Source organism: Dermacentor variabilis, chromosome 8, assembly GCF_050947875.1.
Source record: "Dermacentor variabilis isolate Ectoservices chromosome 8, ASM5094787v1, whole genome shotgun sequence".
NCBI classification, from domain to species: Eukaryota; Metazoa; Arthropoda; class Arachnida; order Ixodida; family Ixodidae; genus Dermacentor; species Dermacentor variabilis.
In genome coordinates this window covers 6618776-6639610 of record NC_134575.1, presented here as the reverse complement: position 1 = coordinate 6639610, position 20835 = coordinate 6618776, and the positions used below count along the sequence as shown (strand labels likewise).

The 20835-nt window shown below is 43.2% G+C and overlaps 1 protein-coding gene across 1 annotated transcript in view; it reads right to left on the bottom strand.

Annotated features, from left to right (window-relative positions):
* LOC142589553 (TATA element modulatory factor-like) overlaps positions 1–20835 on the bottom strand; it is a 47332-nt gene that overhangs the window by 23565 nt on the left and 2932 nt on the right. Inside the window, exons 3-15 of the mRNA XM_075701005.1 lie at positions 19657–19914; positions 17646–18761; positions 15482–15537; positions 14966–15069; positions 13318–13435; positions 12800–12855; positions 12363–12433; positions 12162–12258; positions 11424–11509; positions 9668–9729; positions 7293–7357; positions 6128–6226; positions 3551–3701 (exon numbers count right to left, since the gene is read on the bottom strand). Of these exons, the coding sequence (XP_075557120.1) occupies positions 3551–3701; positions 6128–6226; positions 7293–7357; positions 9668–9729; positions 11424–11509; positions 12162–12258; positions 12363–12433; positions 12800–12855; positions 13318–13435; positions 14966–15069; positions 15482–15537; positions 17646–18761; positions 19657–19914 (2339 nt within the window). The remainder of the gene's footprint in view (positions 1–3550; positions 3702–6127; positions 6227–7292; positions 7358–9667; positions 9730–11423; positions 11510–12161; positions 12259–12362; positions 12434–12799; positions 12856–13317; positions 13436–14965; positions 15070–15481; positions 15538–17645; positions 18762–19656; positions 19915–20835) is intronic.

The window sequence follows — 20835 nt, the reverse complement described above, 5'->3', positions numbered from 1 at the left end:
TCCTCTTGGGTGCCGTGCTGCGCATACGCCGATCCATGCTTCTGCGAGACCGTCTCGCGTGGCCGCTTTCGAACGCGCCACCGTTGGCGTGACCGTACACGCGAATGACCAGGCGTTGGGATCGAGCATGGGGCGAACATATTCGCTCGCTATCCAGTCGCGGTGAGTCGGACTTCCTAGATTTGTCGCGCGCCCATATGCATGTTTTGTGGATAGCAACTCGGCTAGCAGGCATTGATCTATGAAAGGTGCAATAAATGCCCTTGTGATTGTTTGCACTACTGTGTTGTCGTTCCTTTGTCCCAAGAGTATGGGAGGACAATTTTAAGCCGGATTACTTGAAGCATACTGATAAGCTTTCAAGGGGTGTGCGCACACTCACAGCAGCGCTCAGCGCCTTTCACGCCTAAAGTCCCTTTATCCTAGAAAGTAGCAACACTTCTAGATCTTTGCCACAGTATCCTCTTCTGCACCTCTGTTTTCCTCAATGTCACTGGACCGGTGCTTCCTGCATGCTCATTGGCTGCAGCGCGTGAAATTGCACTACCAGCTGACCCTCACATTATGGAGACGTCATGAAATTTGTTTTAGCTACTTCTTTACTTTTTCTGCGGCCGCCATTCACCTGCCAGCGTATTGACCATGCTGCCACGACGCACCAGAGTTTTCCAAGTTAAGTGAGCATCGCTTGCCAGAAGAATGCCTGGCTGCTTCGCTTTTCACTGCAGCAGCAGGCCAGAAAAAGGACTAGCATCGCTTAGAATCCCCTAAGGAAACCACAATGTCGTGTGGCAAAAACAATTGCTGCATAACATCGAAAGAAAAGACTCTGAAACACGACATTCTTTGTGAGGCAAGTACTGTACTTCTCCTAATACTTGTAGGCAAAGTTGCACAAACATTTTTATAATCTTTGCAAGTAAGACTCTTTGTTAAATTTATCACAGTGAAGCAGTGCACTGCACATTTAGCATGTGTAAAACATGTTGCTTTTTTTTCTAACTGTCTGCATCATGATAGTGTTTTTTTTTTTCGTGTTCGCATTATTTTTATGTCAGCAGAACTTCAAGCTGCAATTACTAGAAGCATTTCGATTGTTTTCTGTTTCCCTGCATGCCATGATGTGATGAAAGATGTCACAAGCGCTTACACTAGACTCAGAATTCAGATTCTTGTTAGGAACTTGGCATCAAAGATAGCCCCTACATCAGATAAACAATGTGCAAGCACGAGCATTGGTATGTACGCCACCGTGGCAAAGATATGATTTTAAATGCTTCCAGTAATGAATGCTTATGCAAGCACTTATTTTGTTATTGCATGTTTGGCTTCGGGAAGAAGGTACTAGTGATATCTGTACATTTTCTTATCCACACATGGGCTATGGTGTTTACTGTATGGAAACTATGTTTTGTATAGATGATACCAGAATTGGTTAGTCATAAATAAAAGTTATATTTTGCGTGTGTGTCTAAAAAGGTTTCCAGCAAGTACTTTGAGTTACTGCTTAAATTTTTGTGCAAATGATAATCATCTCCACACAAATTTCTTGGTTGGCTCTGTTAACCAGTATAGTGAGCTTTCATGCATGACGTTAGCTCACCGGGCACAGTACATTACGCACGTATTTAGTGCAAGTTAAATTTCATGTTCATTACAATCTCACTGGAGTGCCCTTGAGAGCTGCATTTATCTCATGAAATTATATTTGCCAATAAAAAGAAAAGTAAAGAGCTTTCAAGTCACAATAAAATGTTGAAGTTTCGCCTGAAACGCGAAGCATCGATGGCGATAGCAAATTAGTAGGCAGCTATAAGAAGTAAAGATAGCAGTTTTATTGGCTGTAGAAACCTGTAAACATTCGCTTACTAACTAAATTAACAAGCATGGTATCATGCACGCACAAGCAAACATGAACATATCTCACTCGATGACCGTGGAAACTTGCTGTCAAAATGCTGGAGTGAGGAAGGGTGGCAGCAGCATTGAGCGAACTGACCTTCGTGCTGCCTCTAATTTCAATGTGAACTAAGTGGCAAAAACGCAGCGCACACGAGGCTATCAGCACTCTGTCCCCATCTAAGATTGTTTTCAAGATAGGGTCCACAGCAGATTGCCAGCAAATTTGCTTTTTCCGATGGCTTGATAACTCGGATAACTTTGCGGCCCCTTCCATGTAAGATGAAGCCATCAGCGACTGTAGTTATGTGCATAAAAGGTCTAATTTCAATATAGAGAAATTTCAATATAGTGAAGCAAACTGCAGATTTTGCCGACTGCATTATATCGAGGTTTAACTGTATCTCGAAGTGTAATAATGTTTGTTTAATAAAGAACGTCCCTAAATTTCAGCATACATACAATATCAGCGGAGTTGCAGTGATAATGTACTAGAATGTAAGTACCTGAGAATTTATTTCATGGAATCTATGAATTGTAACAGGCACAGTGATCAAATAGTGTCCAAGGCTAGCAAAACTTATCTGCAGAAATTTTAAGTGTGCAACAGGAGAGGTGAAGGAGAAGCTTTACACACTGCATATGTGTTCAACAGTTGTCTATCCATACGTTATCTGGCATTCAGCCCAGAATCATCTCACAGATAAAATAGAAAAGGTTCAAAACCAGGCAGCCCGATTTGTCACCAATAAGTACGATCCTTTTGCCAGTATCTCAGAAACAGAGGCCATGTTGCAAGGAAAATGCTGCAACCTAGAAGACAAAAACTTTGATTAAAATTTTTGTACAGTATCTATTTACTGAAACAGGGATTAATAAAACAAGATATCTTTTGGAGCCAACATATCTTTCAATGCATTGTCAGCATATGGAAAAATGCAAGAATATTTATTTAGAACCCCTAGTTTTTTCCAACTGCTTTTTTATAAGAACAATTAGGGAATGGAATCAACTCCCTGAAGCTGTAGAAGATGTAACCGAAAATAGTTTTGTTTTGCAGCATTTGAACTTATGACGGTCTATTTCATGTGTACATTTACTTTCATTTACTTTGTATTGGTTGTACCATTTGTTACTGCATTTGTATTTCATATTTATCCTGTATTGTTTACATGATTAGACATTGTGTTCTGCATTTTGATTTCCCACAATCAACTTGTACAGCCACATATCCAAACTATGTTGGCTTTGTATATGCAACCCCACCCCACTGTGCTGTAATGCCGCTACGGTGATGCAGGCATTCTGTAACTAAAAATAAAATAACTTTTTTCAAAAATCTGTTATTATCATTTTTTAAACACGTCTGGTCACAATACCTGACACACCAAGGCCTTACATTTGTAGCACGAGTTTCCTTGGTGGCTTGTCTAATGGTTAAAAACACTGTCATTCTGACTCGCAGGACTTTACTTCAAATCCTATGGCTGCAATGAGAACCCATTTGTGTCTTTAATCTTCAAAGCAGGCCATGTGGCGAACTTGCATTTTGTCTGTCAGGTGACTGTAAACTTCACAAAGCGTCCCTCATTCAGCTATCGGGCATACAAGGAAGGACCACACTTTCATAAATGGCCTAGGCCAGCACTACCTGCTGCAACTCCCGGATGCTGGCGTGCAGATGTTCCTCCCGCCGTTCACTGCGCTGGTCTGCCATGGCCAGGGCAAGCTGCAGCTCTTCAATACGTTGGAGCAGGGACGACTTCTCAGACAATGCCTCGGAACGTGCCTGGTCCATGGCCCTACAAGTTCCAGTTCCATGAAAATGTTTCTCTCTTATGGTCATTTGTATAGTGAACTCAAGGGCTGCACTGAATGATACACCATGTGCTTGCTCAAGTATAGCATGGGGAATTATAGGCAATGCAGTGGTAATAACAAATACATCAGTACAAGTCATACAAACACAGTTTAGCCAGTGCAAACAGGAAAGAAAAATTACAATTTGATGATCGAGTGACTCTGTAAGAAACGACCTTTTCAAATATTGTCATCGTAGAATTTTCAGCAGCACAGCTGTGTGACTGCGAAGTTATGAAAATGAATATTTTGGTATACTAGTGTGGTGCAATGAACAAGGAGAAGGGGAACTGAGGTGCCTAATATTCATTAGTTACAAGAATATGAAGCCAACAGACGTAGAAAACCAAGTAAAGCATAGGAGAACTTGTTTTTCATGTAAATGTAGGAATGTTAAGATAAAGGGAAATTGAAGTGGTGGAGAAACGACTTGCCGACGGCAGGAGCCAAGCCCTCATCTTCTACCTTACATTTGCGATGCTCTACAAATTGAGCCATGGTGATGGCTCTTCTAATGTCACGGGTATTTATGCATGTGTGCAAGGTCTGATCCTGGGGGAGTGTTAGTGTCAACACCACTCATTGCCATGGCGGTGGATGTGGAATCGCAGGTGCAACACAGTAAGTGAGCTTTAGGAGCAGGCAGCTGGCCAGACGGGCAAGCACACAAAAAGAGCACGTGAACACACATACAGGGTCTGTCCATAAACTAATGAGACTGCCTGCTGCATGGGCAGCTACTGGCTGCAGTCACCAGTAGCTCGCTCCCCAGAGGTGGGATTTGTGGTGGAGTTCTAAGCTAAGTAATGTGACGGGCGGCAGTCGCATCCAAGCTCTGACGCAGTGAGGATCTGAAGTGGCGCAAAAGCTGTTTGAGTTTTTGTCACAGTAGAAAACGTCAAAAATGAAGTGTTCACTGGAGCAGCGGTACAAGATTAAATTTTCCTTTTACCTGGGCAAAACCGCTTCCGAGACGCTTGCCTTGATGAAGGACGCTCACAAAGACGATGCACTGCCAAGAGCCCAGGTCTTCCGGTGGTTCAATGAGTTCAAGAACGGATGGGAGGCCGTTGAAGACATGAAGCGATCTAGACACTCTTCAAAGAGTGGTTTGGATGAAAATGTGGCCAAAGTAAAAGATCTCCTGGGCACCAACTGTCATTTGAGTATCAGATTTATCGCAGAAGACCTCAACATATGCAAAAAAAGGAAAGGTTCGCAAAATTATTTCAGAAAATTGTATCATGCGGAAGGTTTATTTTGTGCCAGAAGTGTTAAGTGATGAACAAAAACGACAAGTTCACGTTTCCTGTGAGATGTTGGTGTAGTAGTCAGAAAGTGAATGGGACTTTTTAGACGACTTAATAACAGGCAACGGATCATGGGTGTTCCAGTACGACGCCGAAACCAAGCGCCAAAGTTCAGAGTGGCATACCGCGAGCTCCCTGCACCTCAAGAAAGCGAAAATGTCAAAGTCCAAGTTAAAGACATTGTTCACTGGCTTTTCTGAAAAGTGCAGAGTGGTCACAGAATTTGCACCTGCGGGGTGAACCATCAATGCTACGTTCTACAATGAAGTCCTTGAGTGCTTCACAAAGATCTGTACCAACTAACTCGGGCCCAAACCCTTCTAATTCACAAAGCTGTCAAACAGAAGTGACTAGAGACTGCCAATCGCTGGAAGCTCTACCACGACAACACTCCAGCCCACACCGCCTTTGAAGTGACCTTCTACCGGGCCCAGATAGGGGTTGCAACCTTGCTGCAGCCACCGTACAGCATTGATGTGGGCCCAGCAGACTTTTTCCTGTTCCCAAAGCTCAAGAGAAGCCTGAAAGGTCACCGTTTCGATGATGTTCCCACCATCTAACGAGCTGCACAGTCTCTCTGAACGAGGTTACAGCAGCCGACTTTCAGGGAGCCTTTGCAATGTAGGAATCACGTTGGCAGTGGTGTATCAACGCCAAAGAAGACTATTTTGAAGAATTTTAATTCAATTTTACAGATGAGGAAGATGATACGCGAATATTTTGCTCACAATATATACCGATCGGATCAATAAATTCTTTTTATCAGACCCAGTCTTATTACTTTATAGACAAACCCTGTACATGTACACAGCTCCTGTGTGTTCACGTGCCCTTCTCATGACCTTGTCTTGTTTGTGCCACACTAGTATTCCACGAAGACACACCAACATGCCCACATTGCAACACCAGCTTACTAGATGAGCATTTTGTTGTTCTTCAATAAATGGGTAGAAGGTTAGACAGGCAGAAGATACGTAAGCTTACATATAATGATCTCAGTTGCTCAAATTAATATGCAAAGAGATAATTCATTCAAATTGGCAAGGAGTATTGCCTACCTGCGAATTTCTTCACCAGCAGCCATCTTGGCACTTAGGGATGCCTCCTTTGCTTGCCTCTCAAACTCGGCATTGGCATGCTGCAACTGAGCTATCTCACTGCAAGAATGCAAAATGGACAAAAGAACTATAAGCCTGCGATCTCTACCATACAAGAGAGTGCAGTTTAGCTGGAAAAGGCAGGCAAGATTGCATACACCACATAGAAAAAAATCTGACCAACATACCGAAAAATGTCAGTCAGAATCATACCAAAACAAAAGCTCTAACACAATGATAAATGGCCCGGAGCATCATTTTATTAAAGGAACAGAGATAGAGGAGCTGAACAGAGATATCAAAGCAATCTATTGAAAATTAGCTACTACAATCTCTAGATCAAACATGTAGCATAATCATGAGCAAAGTGTTTGTTTTCTGTTCTCCCTGTCTCACACATGCTGTATTATTGAACTATTGTCTCAGTGTGAAAGACTGTTATTATCCACGCTGGACACTGTGCTTCCTTAAAACCATCATGATTACAATCAAATGAGTTTATAACATGCAAACAAGTGTGGATACGATGCATAGATATGACAACGGGTGACAAAAAGTACTACAGGAGGACAGTTCACTGCAGACACAAATCTGGACAGAGAATTTGCTTCCAAGTTTTTTAGGCTCACATAATTGACATCATAATTTATGCTGAATTGTCAGCATATCACGGTGATGCTGTCATGTAGGTGTAAAAGCAAACCGGCGGGAAGGCATGCAACAACCCTAAAGTGAAGAATCATAAAGAACTTTACTGAGTGAACTAGTGCCCACTAAAGAAAACCACAACTCAGCAGCAGTAGCGATGACAACAGTGCCAGCAGCCTCAATCCAATCCAATAACTAGCTGGCAATTAGCTATCAACTTGCAGGGCGTAATTATGCATATCAACCAGTGGCTATCAAGTTAATTTGAGAATACCACTACATGAAGCATATTACATACATTGGATATTGATAGGCCCAGCATGCTAGGAGCTACAGCACTTTGCAGCTAAAACCTGATAGCACCAGTGGGCTATGTGCTGATACCAAAACTAAACCTTGTTCCAAGGCACCAAAAACAACAATGTCATATAGCAATAAGGTGTCATAGCACACAGTAACAAAGTGAGCAATGTTTTACCTGTACGCAGTGTCAAGATTGCTCATGGCGTCCTTCAAGTTGATGGTTGATTCATTAAGGGATTCCTAATGTTGAAAACCAAAAATTTAATGTTACAAGGATGACAACTGAACATTTCTTTTGGCCACCAGAACTGACACAGACAGAGAGGGAGTAGACGTGCACACAACACTTGCATTTGTTGGGAGCATAATTTCAAAAGGAATTTCAGTGCCTTAGAGCACAAGGTTAGATTTGTTTTCCTTGCAACAGCTGGCTCTTACTTTTGTGATAAGCACTTGTGATGACAACTCTGACTTTACGAATGGCCAGTGCTTTAACTGACAGCAATCGCATTCTTTAATATATGCAGTTGTTAATGGCACGTTTGTGGAGATCTTTCAACTTATGTTGCCTTTTTCCAGTTAAAAAGAATTATCAGGGCACCAAGTGTCCCTGTTTAGAGTAACATAACATCCAACATATTCAAACCACTCTGATGACAGACTCGGAAGGGTAACTTATTCAAGGTGCAATGAATAGGTAAGTCAGCAGTCTAGATGAAGCTTTTAAGATTTGCAAACGTCTTGTGGCACAGGAATGAAGGAGAATGACAGAAGAGCACAAGATGTGGGTCATGTACAAAGCAGTCAAGAGACAGTATAAGTAAAACAGGAAGACAAATATATACAGTAGACTCGCATTAAGACGAACTCAGTTCAGCCAAATTCTCGCATATAACGAACACTGTGGGAACGTTTGTATGCTTTTTTTTATAGACTCAATGCAAAAAAAAGTCCCCCTAAGACAAATTGCCTCAGATGTGCTCTTCAGTTAAGACAAACACTTGGAGCGACCAGCCCCGCTACCGATCCTGGGGGCTAGGGTGCCTCGATGCGGCCCACCCAGGGGGGGGGGGCATGCATCAAGGCACCCTACTGGAGGCCTGTGGCGTACATCGCCTGTGGACAAAGATGAAAACGAGAGGAGGAAATAAAAAGAGACAGTGATGTTTCATTTCTTGAATGCGGGTGTGGTGCAAGCATATGGATGCTATAGCACATACGAAACTAACGGCCCTCGGTGCGCCTAGACTGTTTGCATCACAGATTGTATCCAAGACAGGGCTCGCGCAGCCGCGCCATATGCAGCAGGTGCCGGACTAGAACGCCCCCTTGTAAGCATTCGCTTACTAGCTAGATTAACAAGCATGGCGTTAATGCACACAGGCAAACATGAACACATCACACTCGATGACCGTGGACGCTCGCTGTCAAAATGCATGCGTGAGGAACCGCGGCAGCAGCAGCGAGTGAAGTGACCTTCGCGCTGTTTATCTCTTCAATGTAAACTGAGCAGTAGAACACAGCATACGCAAAGCTACGAGCCATCGGCCACCTATGCCATGTCCTCAAAGCAGATCATGTTCAAAATAAAGCCTGTGCGACCACCCGCAGCCAAAGTACAACACCGCTATCCCTACTCTCTCCAGTGCCATTCGCGTGATGAAAGACGGTGCACTCCCTCCCCCCCCTTTCCTCCTTTGCACATGCGAGATTGAGTCGCCATCGTCGGCTCACCGTCAGGCGCTTTCTCTCACACACACAGTGTATGGCGTGCGAGGATGATGTTATCCCGAGACGAACCCAGTACGTCCGTATCACAAACTAAACCTGAAACAACTGCCAGAGGAGCTCAATCCAGCGTGCCTTCGCCTACCTTCCTCCTCTGCGACGCTTTGCCTCGTTTCTCTCCTTCCCCGCTTCGCTCAATGTAGACTTTCCTCTAGGTTGCATTGCTTTGCCGCGCGTCCAGCGTGCTCCTTCATACTTTTGCTAGCTCGGAGCTTGCACCGATGACCTGCAAGGCGACAGATGCCTGCCTGAACTCCCTAGTGAACTTTTTCCAGCAGCATGAAGGCACAGAAGGATTTTTAAGGTCATTAGGTGAGATGACATCGTTTGTGGCTGCTCGCCAATTTGCACAGAAGCGCCAAACATCCATCAAGGACTGGATGAAACCAAGCAAGAGCACCACTTAAAAACAGTTTTCTATTAAGTACAGCTAAATAAATGCTTTATAGCTCATTTTTCTCTCCGCTTTAAATCTACTTCATTTACCGTTTTGAAGTAAGATATTTGGATGCACCTGGTCATGTTGCTATTTATTCTTATGATAAAACGAACTTCTGATAAGACAAACAAATTATCACGGTCCTCTCGAGTTCGTATTAAAGGGAGTCTACTGTATTCCACACAGCGTAATTGGTTGTCAAAGGCAAAGTTAAAAGGCAGAAAGTTATGAGCTGTATTTTACAAAAATCCTTCTCATTATCCATTCTTTCTGCCTTTTTTCACTGACTCAGGCACTGCTAAAAAAATTCTGTTGTCTTTCACCTGAAGTGCTGTTGCTTCTCGCTCCAGCTTTTGTGTTGATGACGTCAAGTGCCGTATTGTGTCTGGCATGGGACGAAAAGAACACAGTAAATAAAAGTTCAGTTCTCTATGCTGCATGTACATAGCCACAGTATCACAAGCTTCTACTTATAAAGAATAAGTGAACAGTAAGTGGCCACACTGTAAGTTTGCCTAAGTTAGAAGCAGAGCATTTTGTGACAACAAAATGAATAATTAACTAACATTCACCTACACTTCTCTAAAAAATGTGCTCAAGCTATCTGTTCCTTACTTTTACCACAATTGGACAGTACTTGGACTGCATAAATCGGGCCTCAATTATTTTGCACAAAGAGGAATTGTCACACCTAAACTATTATTTTTTGCAAGTGTCCAGACATGTGCATGGTTGACAAGTCGACACTGCCTTCCCTTGAGCATGAGCAGATGGCGTTTTGTGTCGTCTTTCTTTTCAGCTACTGTGTGACCTTCCAGGTTTGTGTTGCTCTTCATGCTTGTGTTCCTGTTTTGCATGCCTACCGTTTCTTACCCTTACTCTGTGTAATACACCTGACACACGGGCAAAACAAAAATCCTTTGCAGTGAACCCCTTTTCTTACTGTGAAGGACCCTTTGCAAAAAGGATTTGCGCCGATGACACATGGTATCGTACTAACTTCCTTAGGTGGTTCCTCAGATGAATGCCGTAAGAAAAATAGCGCTGGTTGTCAAAGCAGCAAGAGAGAAAACATTTTTAAAAAGCTGTGCATCTGGATTACACTTAGCTACTGTAGAACCCAAAACTATTTTTTCGTTGTTGATGGCTTAGAATGTGCATATTGGTTTATTTTATTCGCATGTTTGCACTCTTAGCAGCAATTTAAATTGGTACAGCAACTATGTACAGTCGGTGTTTTGCTATGCTACAGTGTACTAGAATAGCTGTGCATGCTGTTTATTCTGGTGCTGGCCACCTTTTTGTCATCCTTTTTCACGTCTTCGTTGTCCCTTTCTTCATGCGTGCAGGCGTAATGCATATTATTGAATGTGTTATACGCACATTTGGGATCGCGTGACAGAACTGCGCATTTGCATCATGGCTCAGCGAAATGCTAGCGATGAAGCAAGAGTTGAGGTCGCTCTGACGCTTGTTGCACTCGGATCTCTTGAATATGAGATAAACGCAGCCAAGGCGAAAGTGGAAAACATCAAACGTCTACTCATCATGAGCATGCTTCACGTTGACTGCTTCGGCAGTGTCCCTTCGAGCCGCCAACCGCGGAAGATGGGCCTACATGCTCAACAAACGATGGTTTCACGATGCTAACACACCAAAGATGACGCAGGAAATGCCACTGCCGGAATTCAACATGGCAGCACTAGGGACGTGATGCGAGCGTTTGAGAGTGTAGCTAGAGTAAATCTTCACTGTGTGACAAATCGCACTACCGATAAAAATTAAAACATTTTCGCAAGGTAAAAAAATACTTATAGGGCACCGTAGTTGTGTGGCAGGTTTCCTTCCATTGACGAGTTGTGCCCGCTGTGTGCGAGAGTAACTCCTTTTCCACTCGAAAAGTAGATGCGCGATCTCCTTTCCCGCAAAGGAACTTTGCTGTAAAGATACTCCTTTATCATGTGTCACTGCCCTTGAATGTCTTTCCGGTAGATGTCCCCTTACCTAAAGAACTTTAGGGCGCCTGTGTGTAAGGGGTATAAGAAAATCTTGGCCGTGGAGATGACAGAAAATGTTTACCAATGTGCTTCTTCTCCTGTTCATCTTTGGCACTGAGCGACCGTCGAAGCCGGTCAAGTTCTTTGCTCTGCTCTTCTAGGCGCTCCCTGGCAGGCATAGAAAATGAAGACAATCATTACCACAGCTTTTCAAGCTCTCCTTTTTCAACTGCAAGACAAATCAGACGACTGGCATTGATCAGTGCAAGTACCATAAGATCTCCACTGTGTAAACTTGATTCTGGATGTTTGACAATGTAAAGTTAGTCCTTCATATTCGTGAAAAAAGCTTTCAGAGGTTTACAAGTTTGACCATGCAACGCCCCCAGGAAAGAAACACAACTAATTTTGAGTCACATATTGAACACATAAATTTGTTCTTTTACCACTCTTTGTGGCCTTGATATTGTCCCTTGTGTTATATACAATTTGACAATTACTACAAGGGCTTTTCGGTACTTAAGACCCTTGACTTACCAACCCATTATCAATGGAACAGATAAGAAGAAGAAATTTAGTGAAGCAAAATGCTGCCCATTAGTATTTGACATTGTTCTTTCCAAACAGTAAGCATGTGTTGACGTTTGTATAACAACATGCCTCTGCTAGGGTTACAAACACCCAAAATTGCAATACCACATTAAAAAACAAAATGTAGTCTCTTTGTGGTAGAGAGAACATGACAAAACACAAGTTGCTTTTGGGCCTTTCTTTTGTTGTCAACATGGCTTCAGAACCCGTTCATGATGATACAACCTACTTGTGAGTCTTGATGAGGTTCTCCATCTCCTTTTCCTTGGCCCGCAGTTTCTTGATGATTGTTGACTGCTGCAGATGCTGCTTAGACAACTTCTCTCCTGAGAAAGTCAAGAGGTGTATACGCATCAAAATGACGCGACTGTCCCTGCAATCTCACGAGAATACATTCCCCATAGTATAAATGAAGTTAAAAAAAATTCACCTTCTGACATGAGCTCAGCAATCTGTTCATCCTTCTCCTTGAGTAGAACATCCATCTGGGAAATGCTCACTCTAAACAACAAAGAAAGAACAATAAATGAGGTTCTCCTTACGTATAACACCTCAAAGTACAACAACTATTCCAGGCGACTAGTTTGCTAACATGCAGCTGAATATGTTACACCTTCTGTGCAAACATTCATGAGTTATTACTTATAATGAAAAGCATCATATCAGTGTGCAGATGTTGGGAACCTGAAAGCAGGGCCATGGTGAAGGCTTGATTAGCACAGTTCGGTGCACTGCTGCTTTCCTTGACATATTTAAACAATATCTTGAGCAATTTATGCTATCATTTCAAGATTATTTTCACTTGCTATACCTAAAGGTGCCCTTCATGCTTTGTAGAAAGTTAGTGTTATGACCAGACAAACTTACTTGGACACAGCCTCCTGTTGGACAGCCTCGAGTTTAGCCTTCAGAGAATCTCTTTCCTAAAGACATAAAAAAGAGGGGCAGAGGGAAGGGGTGCACAACTTGTTCAAGAGAGAGACGCTTACCGTGCCAAAAGCATAAGGCAATGCACTAACTTTCACTGCCACTCTTCCCAGCCTGTCTTTTCATGTGCAGAGACACACGAAAACACAACATTGTGCAAAAGTATATGCTGTAGTCAAGGCAAAACAAACAGCAAAAATAAATGCCTCTGTGAAAAATTTGTTCAATAAGTTACTTATGCTGTCTGGCAATGGTACAAATAAACAGCCCTATGATGAAGTGTATTGACATTTAAAGTTTCTTCACATGAGCTAAGCTCATATTCGATATTCTCAGCACATAAATGCTTGATGAACTCAGCTCGTTTTGTACACAAAAAGGTTTAGCAAACAACAAGGCTGAATGCATCTTTCATGCATTCATTAGCACGAGCATGTAATGAGTTGAGAATTCATTACCCTAGCTGTGTCCAAAAGCTTCGTTTCCAGGCGGGCGAGGCGGTGAGTGAACTCTTGTGTCAGCCTCGATGTGTCCTGATTGTCCTTGATCCGCTGCTGCTCAGATTTCTGCAATGCACTGCGTATTGAAGAGCACAGCTTAGATGGCATGTGTTGAAACTACCATTGTATGGCAGAGGCATAGAAATGACACCTAGGTGACTCATGCTAGAGTTGCTGTACATGCTCCCAAAGAGATTAGAGGTGACGACGAAATAAGATGACGATGGCAGCACAATGACAACATTTCATTGAGTGACACGTAAGAACAGTCCTTGAAAGAATGCTGGGAAATGGCTGCTGCACTGAAAGTTGTGCCGTGAATAATTGCTGCATCATGCTGTGCTGTGTGTGGCCAAGTTGCATGATGACTGCCCCTTGACTGCATTGAAGGGACCACCAAACCTTAACGCAAAACACTTTTATAGCTATTTCTAGCTTTCTCCATTACACAATATAACTACTATGTTACAGTATTGTAAGCATCATTCAATTCTTTTGTTAAGTTATTATTGATCAAAAATCTTTATTTGCAACTATGCAGTCTAAGCTCGAACAATTTAGATTATTTACTGAAAATCATTTTAAAACTGTCCAATTCTCAGCCAATCCTTTGTAGTGAATAGTGTTGCTGCTTAGAGATAAGAATAACTTTTCTTTTTTTTTGCAATGAACACAATGGTTCTCTTATCTTAGTCTGAATTGAATTCTGGGGTTTTACATGCCAAAAACCACGTTTTGGTTATGAGGCAGGTGAAGCGATCTTTAACATGTCCCCAATGCATAGGACACGGGCATTTTTGTACTTCACCCCCATCGATGTACGGCAGCCGCTTCTGGGATTTGATCCCGCGGCCTCATGCTTAGTAGCACAACAGCATAGCCGCTAAGCCGCCGCAGCGGGTTTCTTGTCTTCGTCTACTAGAGTATGTACCACCTAGTGCGATTTATGAAGTAGTAAATGCACAGATGGCCATCACTCTCCGAATCTCGGAGGCATGCTACCCTAGCCTACCTGCCTGCTCCTCGCTCGTACAGCTCTAGCCAATGAGCAGTGGATTCTGAGCACACAGCATGTGTGGTCTTCGGACATCATTGTGAAAAGCTTTGAAACCACAATCATCTCTAATGCCACGGAGGGCAAGTGAGGACAACTGTATCCATGATGGTGCTACCAAATCTAATCTGAGCAGTGGCGAAAGTGACAGCAGTGACGACTATAGATAGGCACTAGCTGCGTGTCATGCTTGCGTGAACAAACATACACACTATAAAAACCACAGTGCCCGCTCTTTTTGCACAGAGAAATCAAGAAATATTACATATGACCAGAAAAATTAGACTGCAATGGCCCGCTGCCGTGTAGCCATACTTTGTCAAGATAGCGAAAAAAAGTGCAGTTCTTAAATAAGTATGCAGAGCACCTGCCTAAATGTGCCAATTCGCAACTAAATTTTATTCAGTGCTTGTTGAACCTTTTTTTGCAACTGTCCCTTATGATTTTCAGTTTTCTGCTAACATGTACTGCTCGCTCGGAAAGTTATCTGCAGTTGGGGTACTGGAGCATGTTTGGCAACAGACATCAGGAGCCACGGATGGTGGTTCGCACCTCTGTAGCGCAGCATTGCTATCCGCCATTTCAGCCATCTCCTTGCTGAGCAGAAAGACCTTGCGCTCTCTGGCATCCAGGACGCTCTGTAGCTTGTTCAGTCGCTGAAAAACAAAAGGGTACCACCATTGTGGCCACTATTCGAAAAAAAAAAAATTCTGGGAAAAGGATCTGGACTAGGTTCAGGATGCAGTAACATCACTACTGTCAGCGAGAGGTGAACAATGCATTGGCAAGTGCCCCTCAATATGCTTTGCGTTCATGTCCTTGCCTTAGGTTTGCTAAGACACACCTCAACCAGCTGGGGGGAGCTCTTTGTTTGTGAGGTGTGCCTCAACATACCCTTATCTGTGAAGGGAAAGGACCACCTTTTTTTAAAGGCCAACTCCAACAAAATTTCACTTTGGCTGCTAAATTTTTGGGCTATATTAGTAGTATATACTATTGAGTACGATATTCTATGGAACTAATGAAAATGAAAAGCAAGAAAATATAAAATAAAATTGATGCACTCACTGCTCTAAGGCCTTCTACTTCAGACATATCTTCTAAACATTCAGTAGTAGCACCACCTGCAAAGGTAGAGAAACGGAGAACGCTATCATAGGTTCAGAAGTGCACCTGTGCAGAAATACAGTCAACTCACATGCTAGTACAGTTTAGCTCACTTATAACGATCAATATATCGAATATAATAAAGAGCAGCTGATGCACAATCAACTTTTGTATGTGTTCTATGGAGAAATGAACTGCTTACTACAATGCTCCCAATCTGCATTATTGGTTATGACAATAAAATATGGCTACTGGGTATGTGCATAATTCTATACAACTTCAATTAACTGACTTTTAACACTCTTCTAGGAGTGCAAATACTGTGCTGTATGGCAAGCTAAGTAACTCAGGAAATCAACTTCTGTTAGGCCAAAGTCTGTAAACCTAGATACCATGGCCACCGTAAATTTAATAACAATAATGTCTGTCAAGTTCGATTACATGCACTGGGCTGCCATGACCTGCACACATGCTGACATTATCAATCAGCACAGACAATAATAGAAGGCAGACAGCATAGTTACGATAGCACAAGCCCCAAGTTTCCTATGTCACCTGCTTTTTTTCCCACCATCCTAATACCCACACTGCTCTAGAATCACTAGTATTTTGTATCAGTTAGCCAAACAACACACTCTTGTTTACAGGTGGTTATAGATATATGGCAGATCAGTTATGCGGAAGCCCACAAGGTGAAAGAAAGTTAGTGAAAGGGAAAACATTGTCGCCCACCCAACTGTAGCACAAAGCCCCAAATGAAACTCGTATGGATTTCCTTTGTAACTTTGTGCTACAGTTGGGCGGATGACAATTTTTTCCCTCTCAGGTGCTTATGGACAAACATGATACTCAAATAACAAATTAGTCACTATGGCCTGTCATTCCATGGGTAATCTTGTCAAAGAGCAATTGCATGAAATGTGGCCACCATTTTGCAGTACCACTGCCACAATGGAAAGCTGCCCCTCAATTCAGTTTACTGATCTTCATTTTATCTTCAGCAGCAATGTAGAAGCTGTGAATAGGAATAAAGGATGCTCTACATGGCACTTTGCATCTTCCGCCAATCTGCACGCAAAATAACAGCAAGGTTAGCTCAGGTTTGATAAGCATCCTCCGGGTAACCTAATACAAATGGAAGTGTTCCCAGTAGGGGTTCAGAAAGTTCAGTGATGCAAATTCTTCACAAGTTTTTTTTTACTTTCCCTTTTTTTTCTTTCTTTTTAACATAGGTAGGTAGGTCATTAGTCAATATAATAACAAGAGCTTGGTGGCATAGCCCACCGCCCTGTTCCATGCATGCATGCATGCCTGCCTGCCGTCCGTCCGTTTGTCCGTCCGTCCGTCCGTCCGTCCGTCCAGCCATCCATCCATCCATCCATCCATCCATCCATCCATTCATGTGCTATTCACAAGACAAGACCTACCAAGGCCTGGCAACAAGCAACCAGCTAAGACCTTTCATTTCAGTATCGTGATGATTAGACATTCTATAGAAATTAAACTTATCTGTTGCAGGCTCTTTTCAATGTTTCATAAGGTCGCCAATGGATTTAACAGCTGGATGGGCCACTATCACTTTCCCTGTACATAAAAATGAACATACTAACTCAGAAATGCTATAACAATAAGGTGCATAATCATTTACAATTTGTATGTTGCCTTCTTACCCACTGGTTATGTCAGCAGGCTAGTTACACTTGGAATATGGGTTAATATACCCCAAAAGGAGCAAGTGTGTGCAGAACTCTGAACTGTTAACAACACTGAATGTGCAGGTTAACAGTTCTGAGGTTTGTACAGTGCTCAGTGATTGAAACGCGATACTCGGACAGTATGGCAGGTGGTGATTCTTGTGCCACCGATGAGCATTGGGTGATCGCTGAGGGGGTCCAATTGTGTCACGATGCATGAAAATGACTCTCGTTTTCATGTGACACAAAAGTGCAACAGTTCAATGTCCTCAGTGTCCAATGGGGGCGCAAGAAGTGCTAGCCAGCGTCTGAGTATCACATTTCAAACACCGAGCACAGTATATCCAGCTGACTTGCAGACAGCTTAAACAAAGCATGCATAGCACTGCAAATCCTGTATCAGACAGTAAACAGGATATTACAAGTCTTACCTAAAGGGAGGCCTAGCGGGTCCTCAGATATCCCAGCTGCTTCAGCTCCCTCAAAGTGTTTCTCATCATGACTGTCTGACTGTATGGTCCACAGGTGCCTTGCTGGTGAAACCGCACTAAACTGGTCGATGCTTGACCCACCGTTAACCGATGAGATGATCTCAATGTCTGATGAAGAGACTGTTTCCCCTTCTTCATCACCGGATGGGCTGCTCGACTTCCGCGAGTCTTCCGTCTCTTCTGTTGAAATTCTCACAAACGAAGCAGATGAACTTGTCTCTGCAGAGTGTGCACTCCCGGCCACTGACTGTGTTTCACACTCTTCCTTCAGAGTGGCGCTGGTAGAGGCATGCGCTTTCACTGCTGAAGTGTCACTAGCGTCACCGTCTGCTTGATCACCGGACTCCGCTGCCATCTGCTTTGCTTCAGGGAGAGAGGCAATCTCACCAGCTGCTTCAACAATCACAGATGCGACAACAACATCACCACAAGCACCATGCGTTTCAGCACGGTCTGCTTTTTTATCAGTGGTGCCTTGTGGAACATCAACAGCCACCCACAAGTCCTGGGGCAGAAAGCCATCTGGCCCCGTCTCGGATTCGTGCGCTTGCATGATTTGGCTTGAATGTTGAGGAGAGTCGCACTGTTGCCCAACAAAGCTGTTCGACAACTCGGCCTTTGGTGAACCTAATATCCCGGAATCCTTCGGATCTACTGACAACTCGTCCTTTGATGACAATTGGCTAGCAGCTGTTGATGTACACAATAGCTGATTGGATGTCAAGCTGCCCTCTGCAGATGGAATGCTAGTCCCGGCAGCAGACGACACAGCTGGGTATCCAGAGCTAGCAACATGTTCCGGCTCACGCACGATAACACCACTATCTTTTGGCTCTTTGGCGGTCAATCCTTGCCAATCCAAGAATGACTCTCTGCTTTGACTCAGCGGCGAAGAGCTTCCAGGAAGTGATGATGATCCCAGCAGTGTCTCGGTCGAACCGTCAGACTCTGCAGACTGTTCCAAGGGTGGGTACGTTGGCAAGTCGATGTTCAGTGGGCTTTCCCTCCCTCCACTTGCAACAGCTGCTGCTGTGTCAGGTGACATGTTTGGCGGTACTGCGGCAAGAAATTAACCACAGCACGTGTTGCTAAAGCTTACGACATCAAAGAAAGAACAGTCTTCAATCACTTTCATGCCATGGACAATGAGCTCAGTTGATCGGTGTTTATGGCAAAAGCTGCTAAGGATAGGACTAGCTTGTCAATGATACTTTAAATTCTCTTCCATTTTTCTTGCATGGTGCTGTTAAGCATGAATTTTACAATATTATCTACATTGTTTTTCATAAAAGATTACTCAGTAAGAAAATTTGGCCAATTTATGTCAGAATTCAGGATAACAGTCTGGCAAGAAATGGGTTAAGTCATGCTATTCAAGTCTGTTTCGGGAACCAATTCCTTCACGGGTGGAAGGACCGTCAGCTGCTAAAAGATCAAAATTAATTCATATAAAGCAGCTTCACGCCTAGGGAAGCAGTGGCATGGTCTGCTGAACTTTTTGTTTTCAAGCTTATAGTAACCGCGGCACGCCTGAGAGGGCACTGGTGCAGGTAGGTCGGGATCAAATTAACTGAAGTGGCATGCTTTGGAGTTCAAACTAAACGAGAATTTCTTCCATAGCAATTGTGCGGTTTCTAAGCAGGACTTTTCAGAGCAATCAAATTCAGTGAAGAAGTCTAATTTACCGAGGTCGAATTAATGGGAGCCAACTGTATTTAAATAACAAAGAAGCAATTAGTGAAAGCTGGTACTGGAAGCTACTGCCAAGCCATCAGTGATGTTCAGTGATGTCACATGCGGACAACACCCATTTACACCAGCAGAAAAAGTAACAGAGGAACAGAGGGCACCTATCTAGAATTCCCTTGAAGTTATTCTGGGTTCACCTTATTTCCACAGCTGATCAGCCTGTACATAAAGTTGTTCGTTACTAGTTGCAGACTTCATTTACCTATGTCACCTGTTGACACAGTTCTGGTTGGTTGCAAGAGGACCGCCGAAGCCTCTGTGAATGGCTTGGCCACCGCAGATGAGGTGGCCTCCAGGAAGGACTCCCAGCCCGACACCAGTTTCGACTCTGTGTCAGCGACATCTCGTCGGCTATCAGGCCTTGGATCACGATGAGATGGCGCTGGCTGCTTGGATGTTGGCTGCTCAGATTTCGACAGATCGTCGGCCAGGCCAAATGACAGGAAGAAGGAATCCGTGTCTACGGAAGGATAAAACAGACATGGTACGTCAATTCTGAGGTTTTATTTGCCACAATCTGGTTATGAGGCACACTTTAGTGGGGGGTTCACGTTAACCACTTGGGTTTCTTTAACATGCACACAATACATGGCACACATACATTTTTGCATTCCGCCCCAATCGCAATGCAACCGCCATGACTGAGATCAAACACATTATGTTGTACTCAGCAGCACAACACTGCAACCACTGAACTACCACAGCACGTTGTTTTAGTGTACCTGATGCTGAGATAACTGATAGCAAAAAAAAAAAGAGCAACATGTCACTTAGATTACTGATGAAAAACACTTCTAAAGATTTCACTACAACTAATATAATACTTTACAAGAGTCTTTACAGGAGTGTACATTTATCAATCAAATTATCTATGAAGTAAATGAAATTTTGGGGCTAGTTGCTGGGATTAGTTGAGCATGTAAAATGCACCAACAGATGAAAGTTTTCAACCTTCCTTTGGAAACAGATACCTTAGACTACACATATGATGCCATGAAACATTTACATCATTATTTTATCCTTAATTTTCCTTATGTCCCTGATGTGACACATCATATTTGAACAAGTGAGATTATACATAATGACAGACATAACCATCCAAGGCAATTTCACAGAGTCTTTTTAACTACCACTTATGGCAACACGTAAATGTATTTTTGATGGATGAAAATAAAATGAATCGGCATATATCAAATAGCTGGCATTGTTGTGCGGGACGTGAGCGCGGCTGGAAATCGGCAGAAAGAAGCGAGCAATGCATCCCTGAAGAACAAGCAACAACTGGCTTCATTTCGTGTCTGTCCAGCCTCTACGGCTCGGTTGCACACCCTCGCATTACTTCCCTTTCCAGCACACTCTGCGATATTTTATCGAGTCAAAA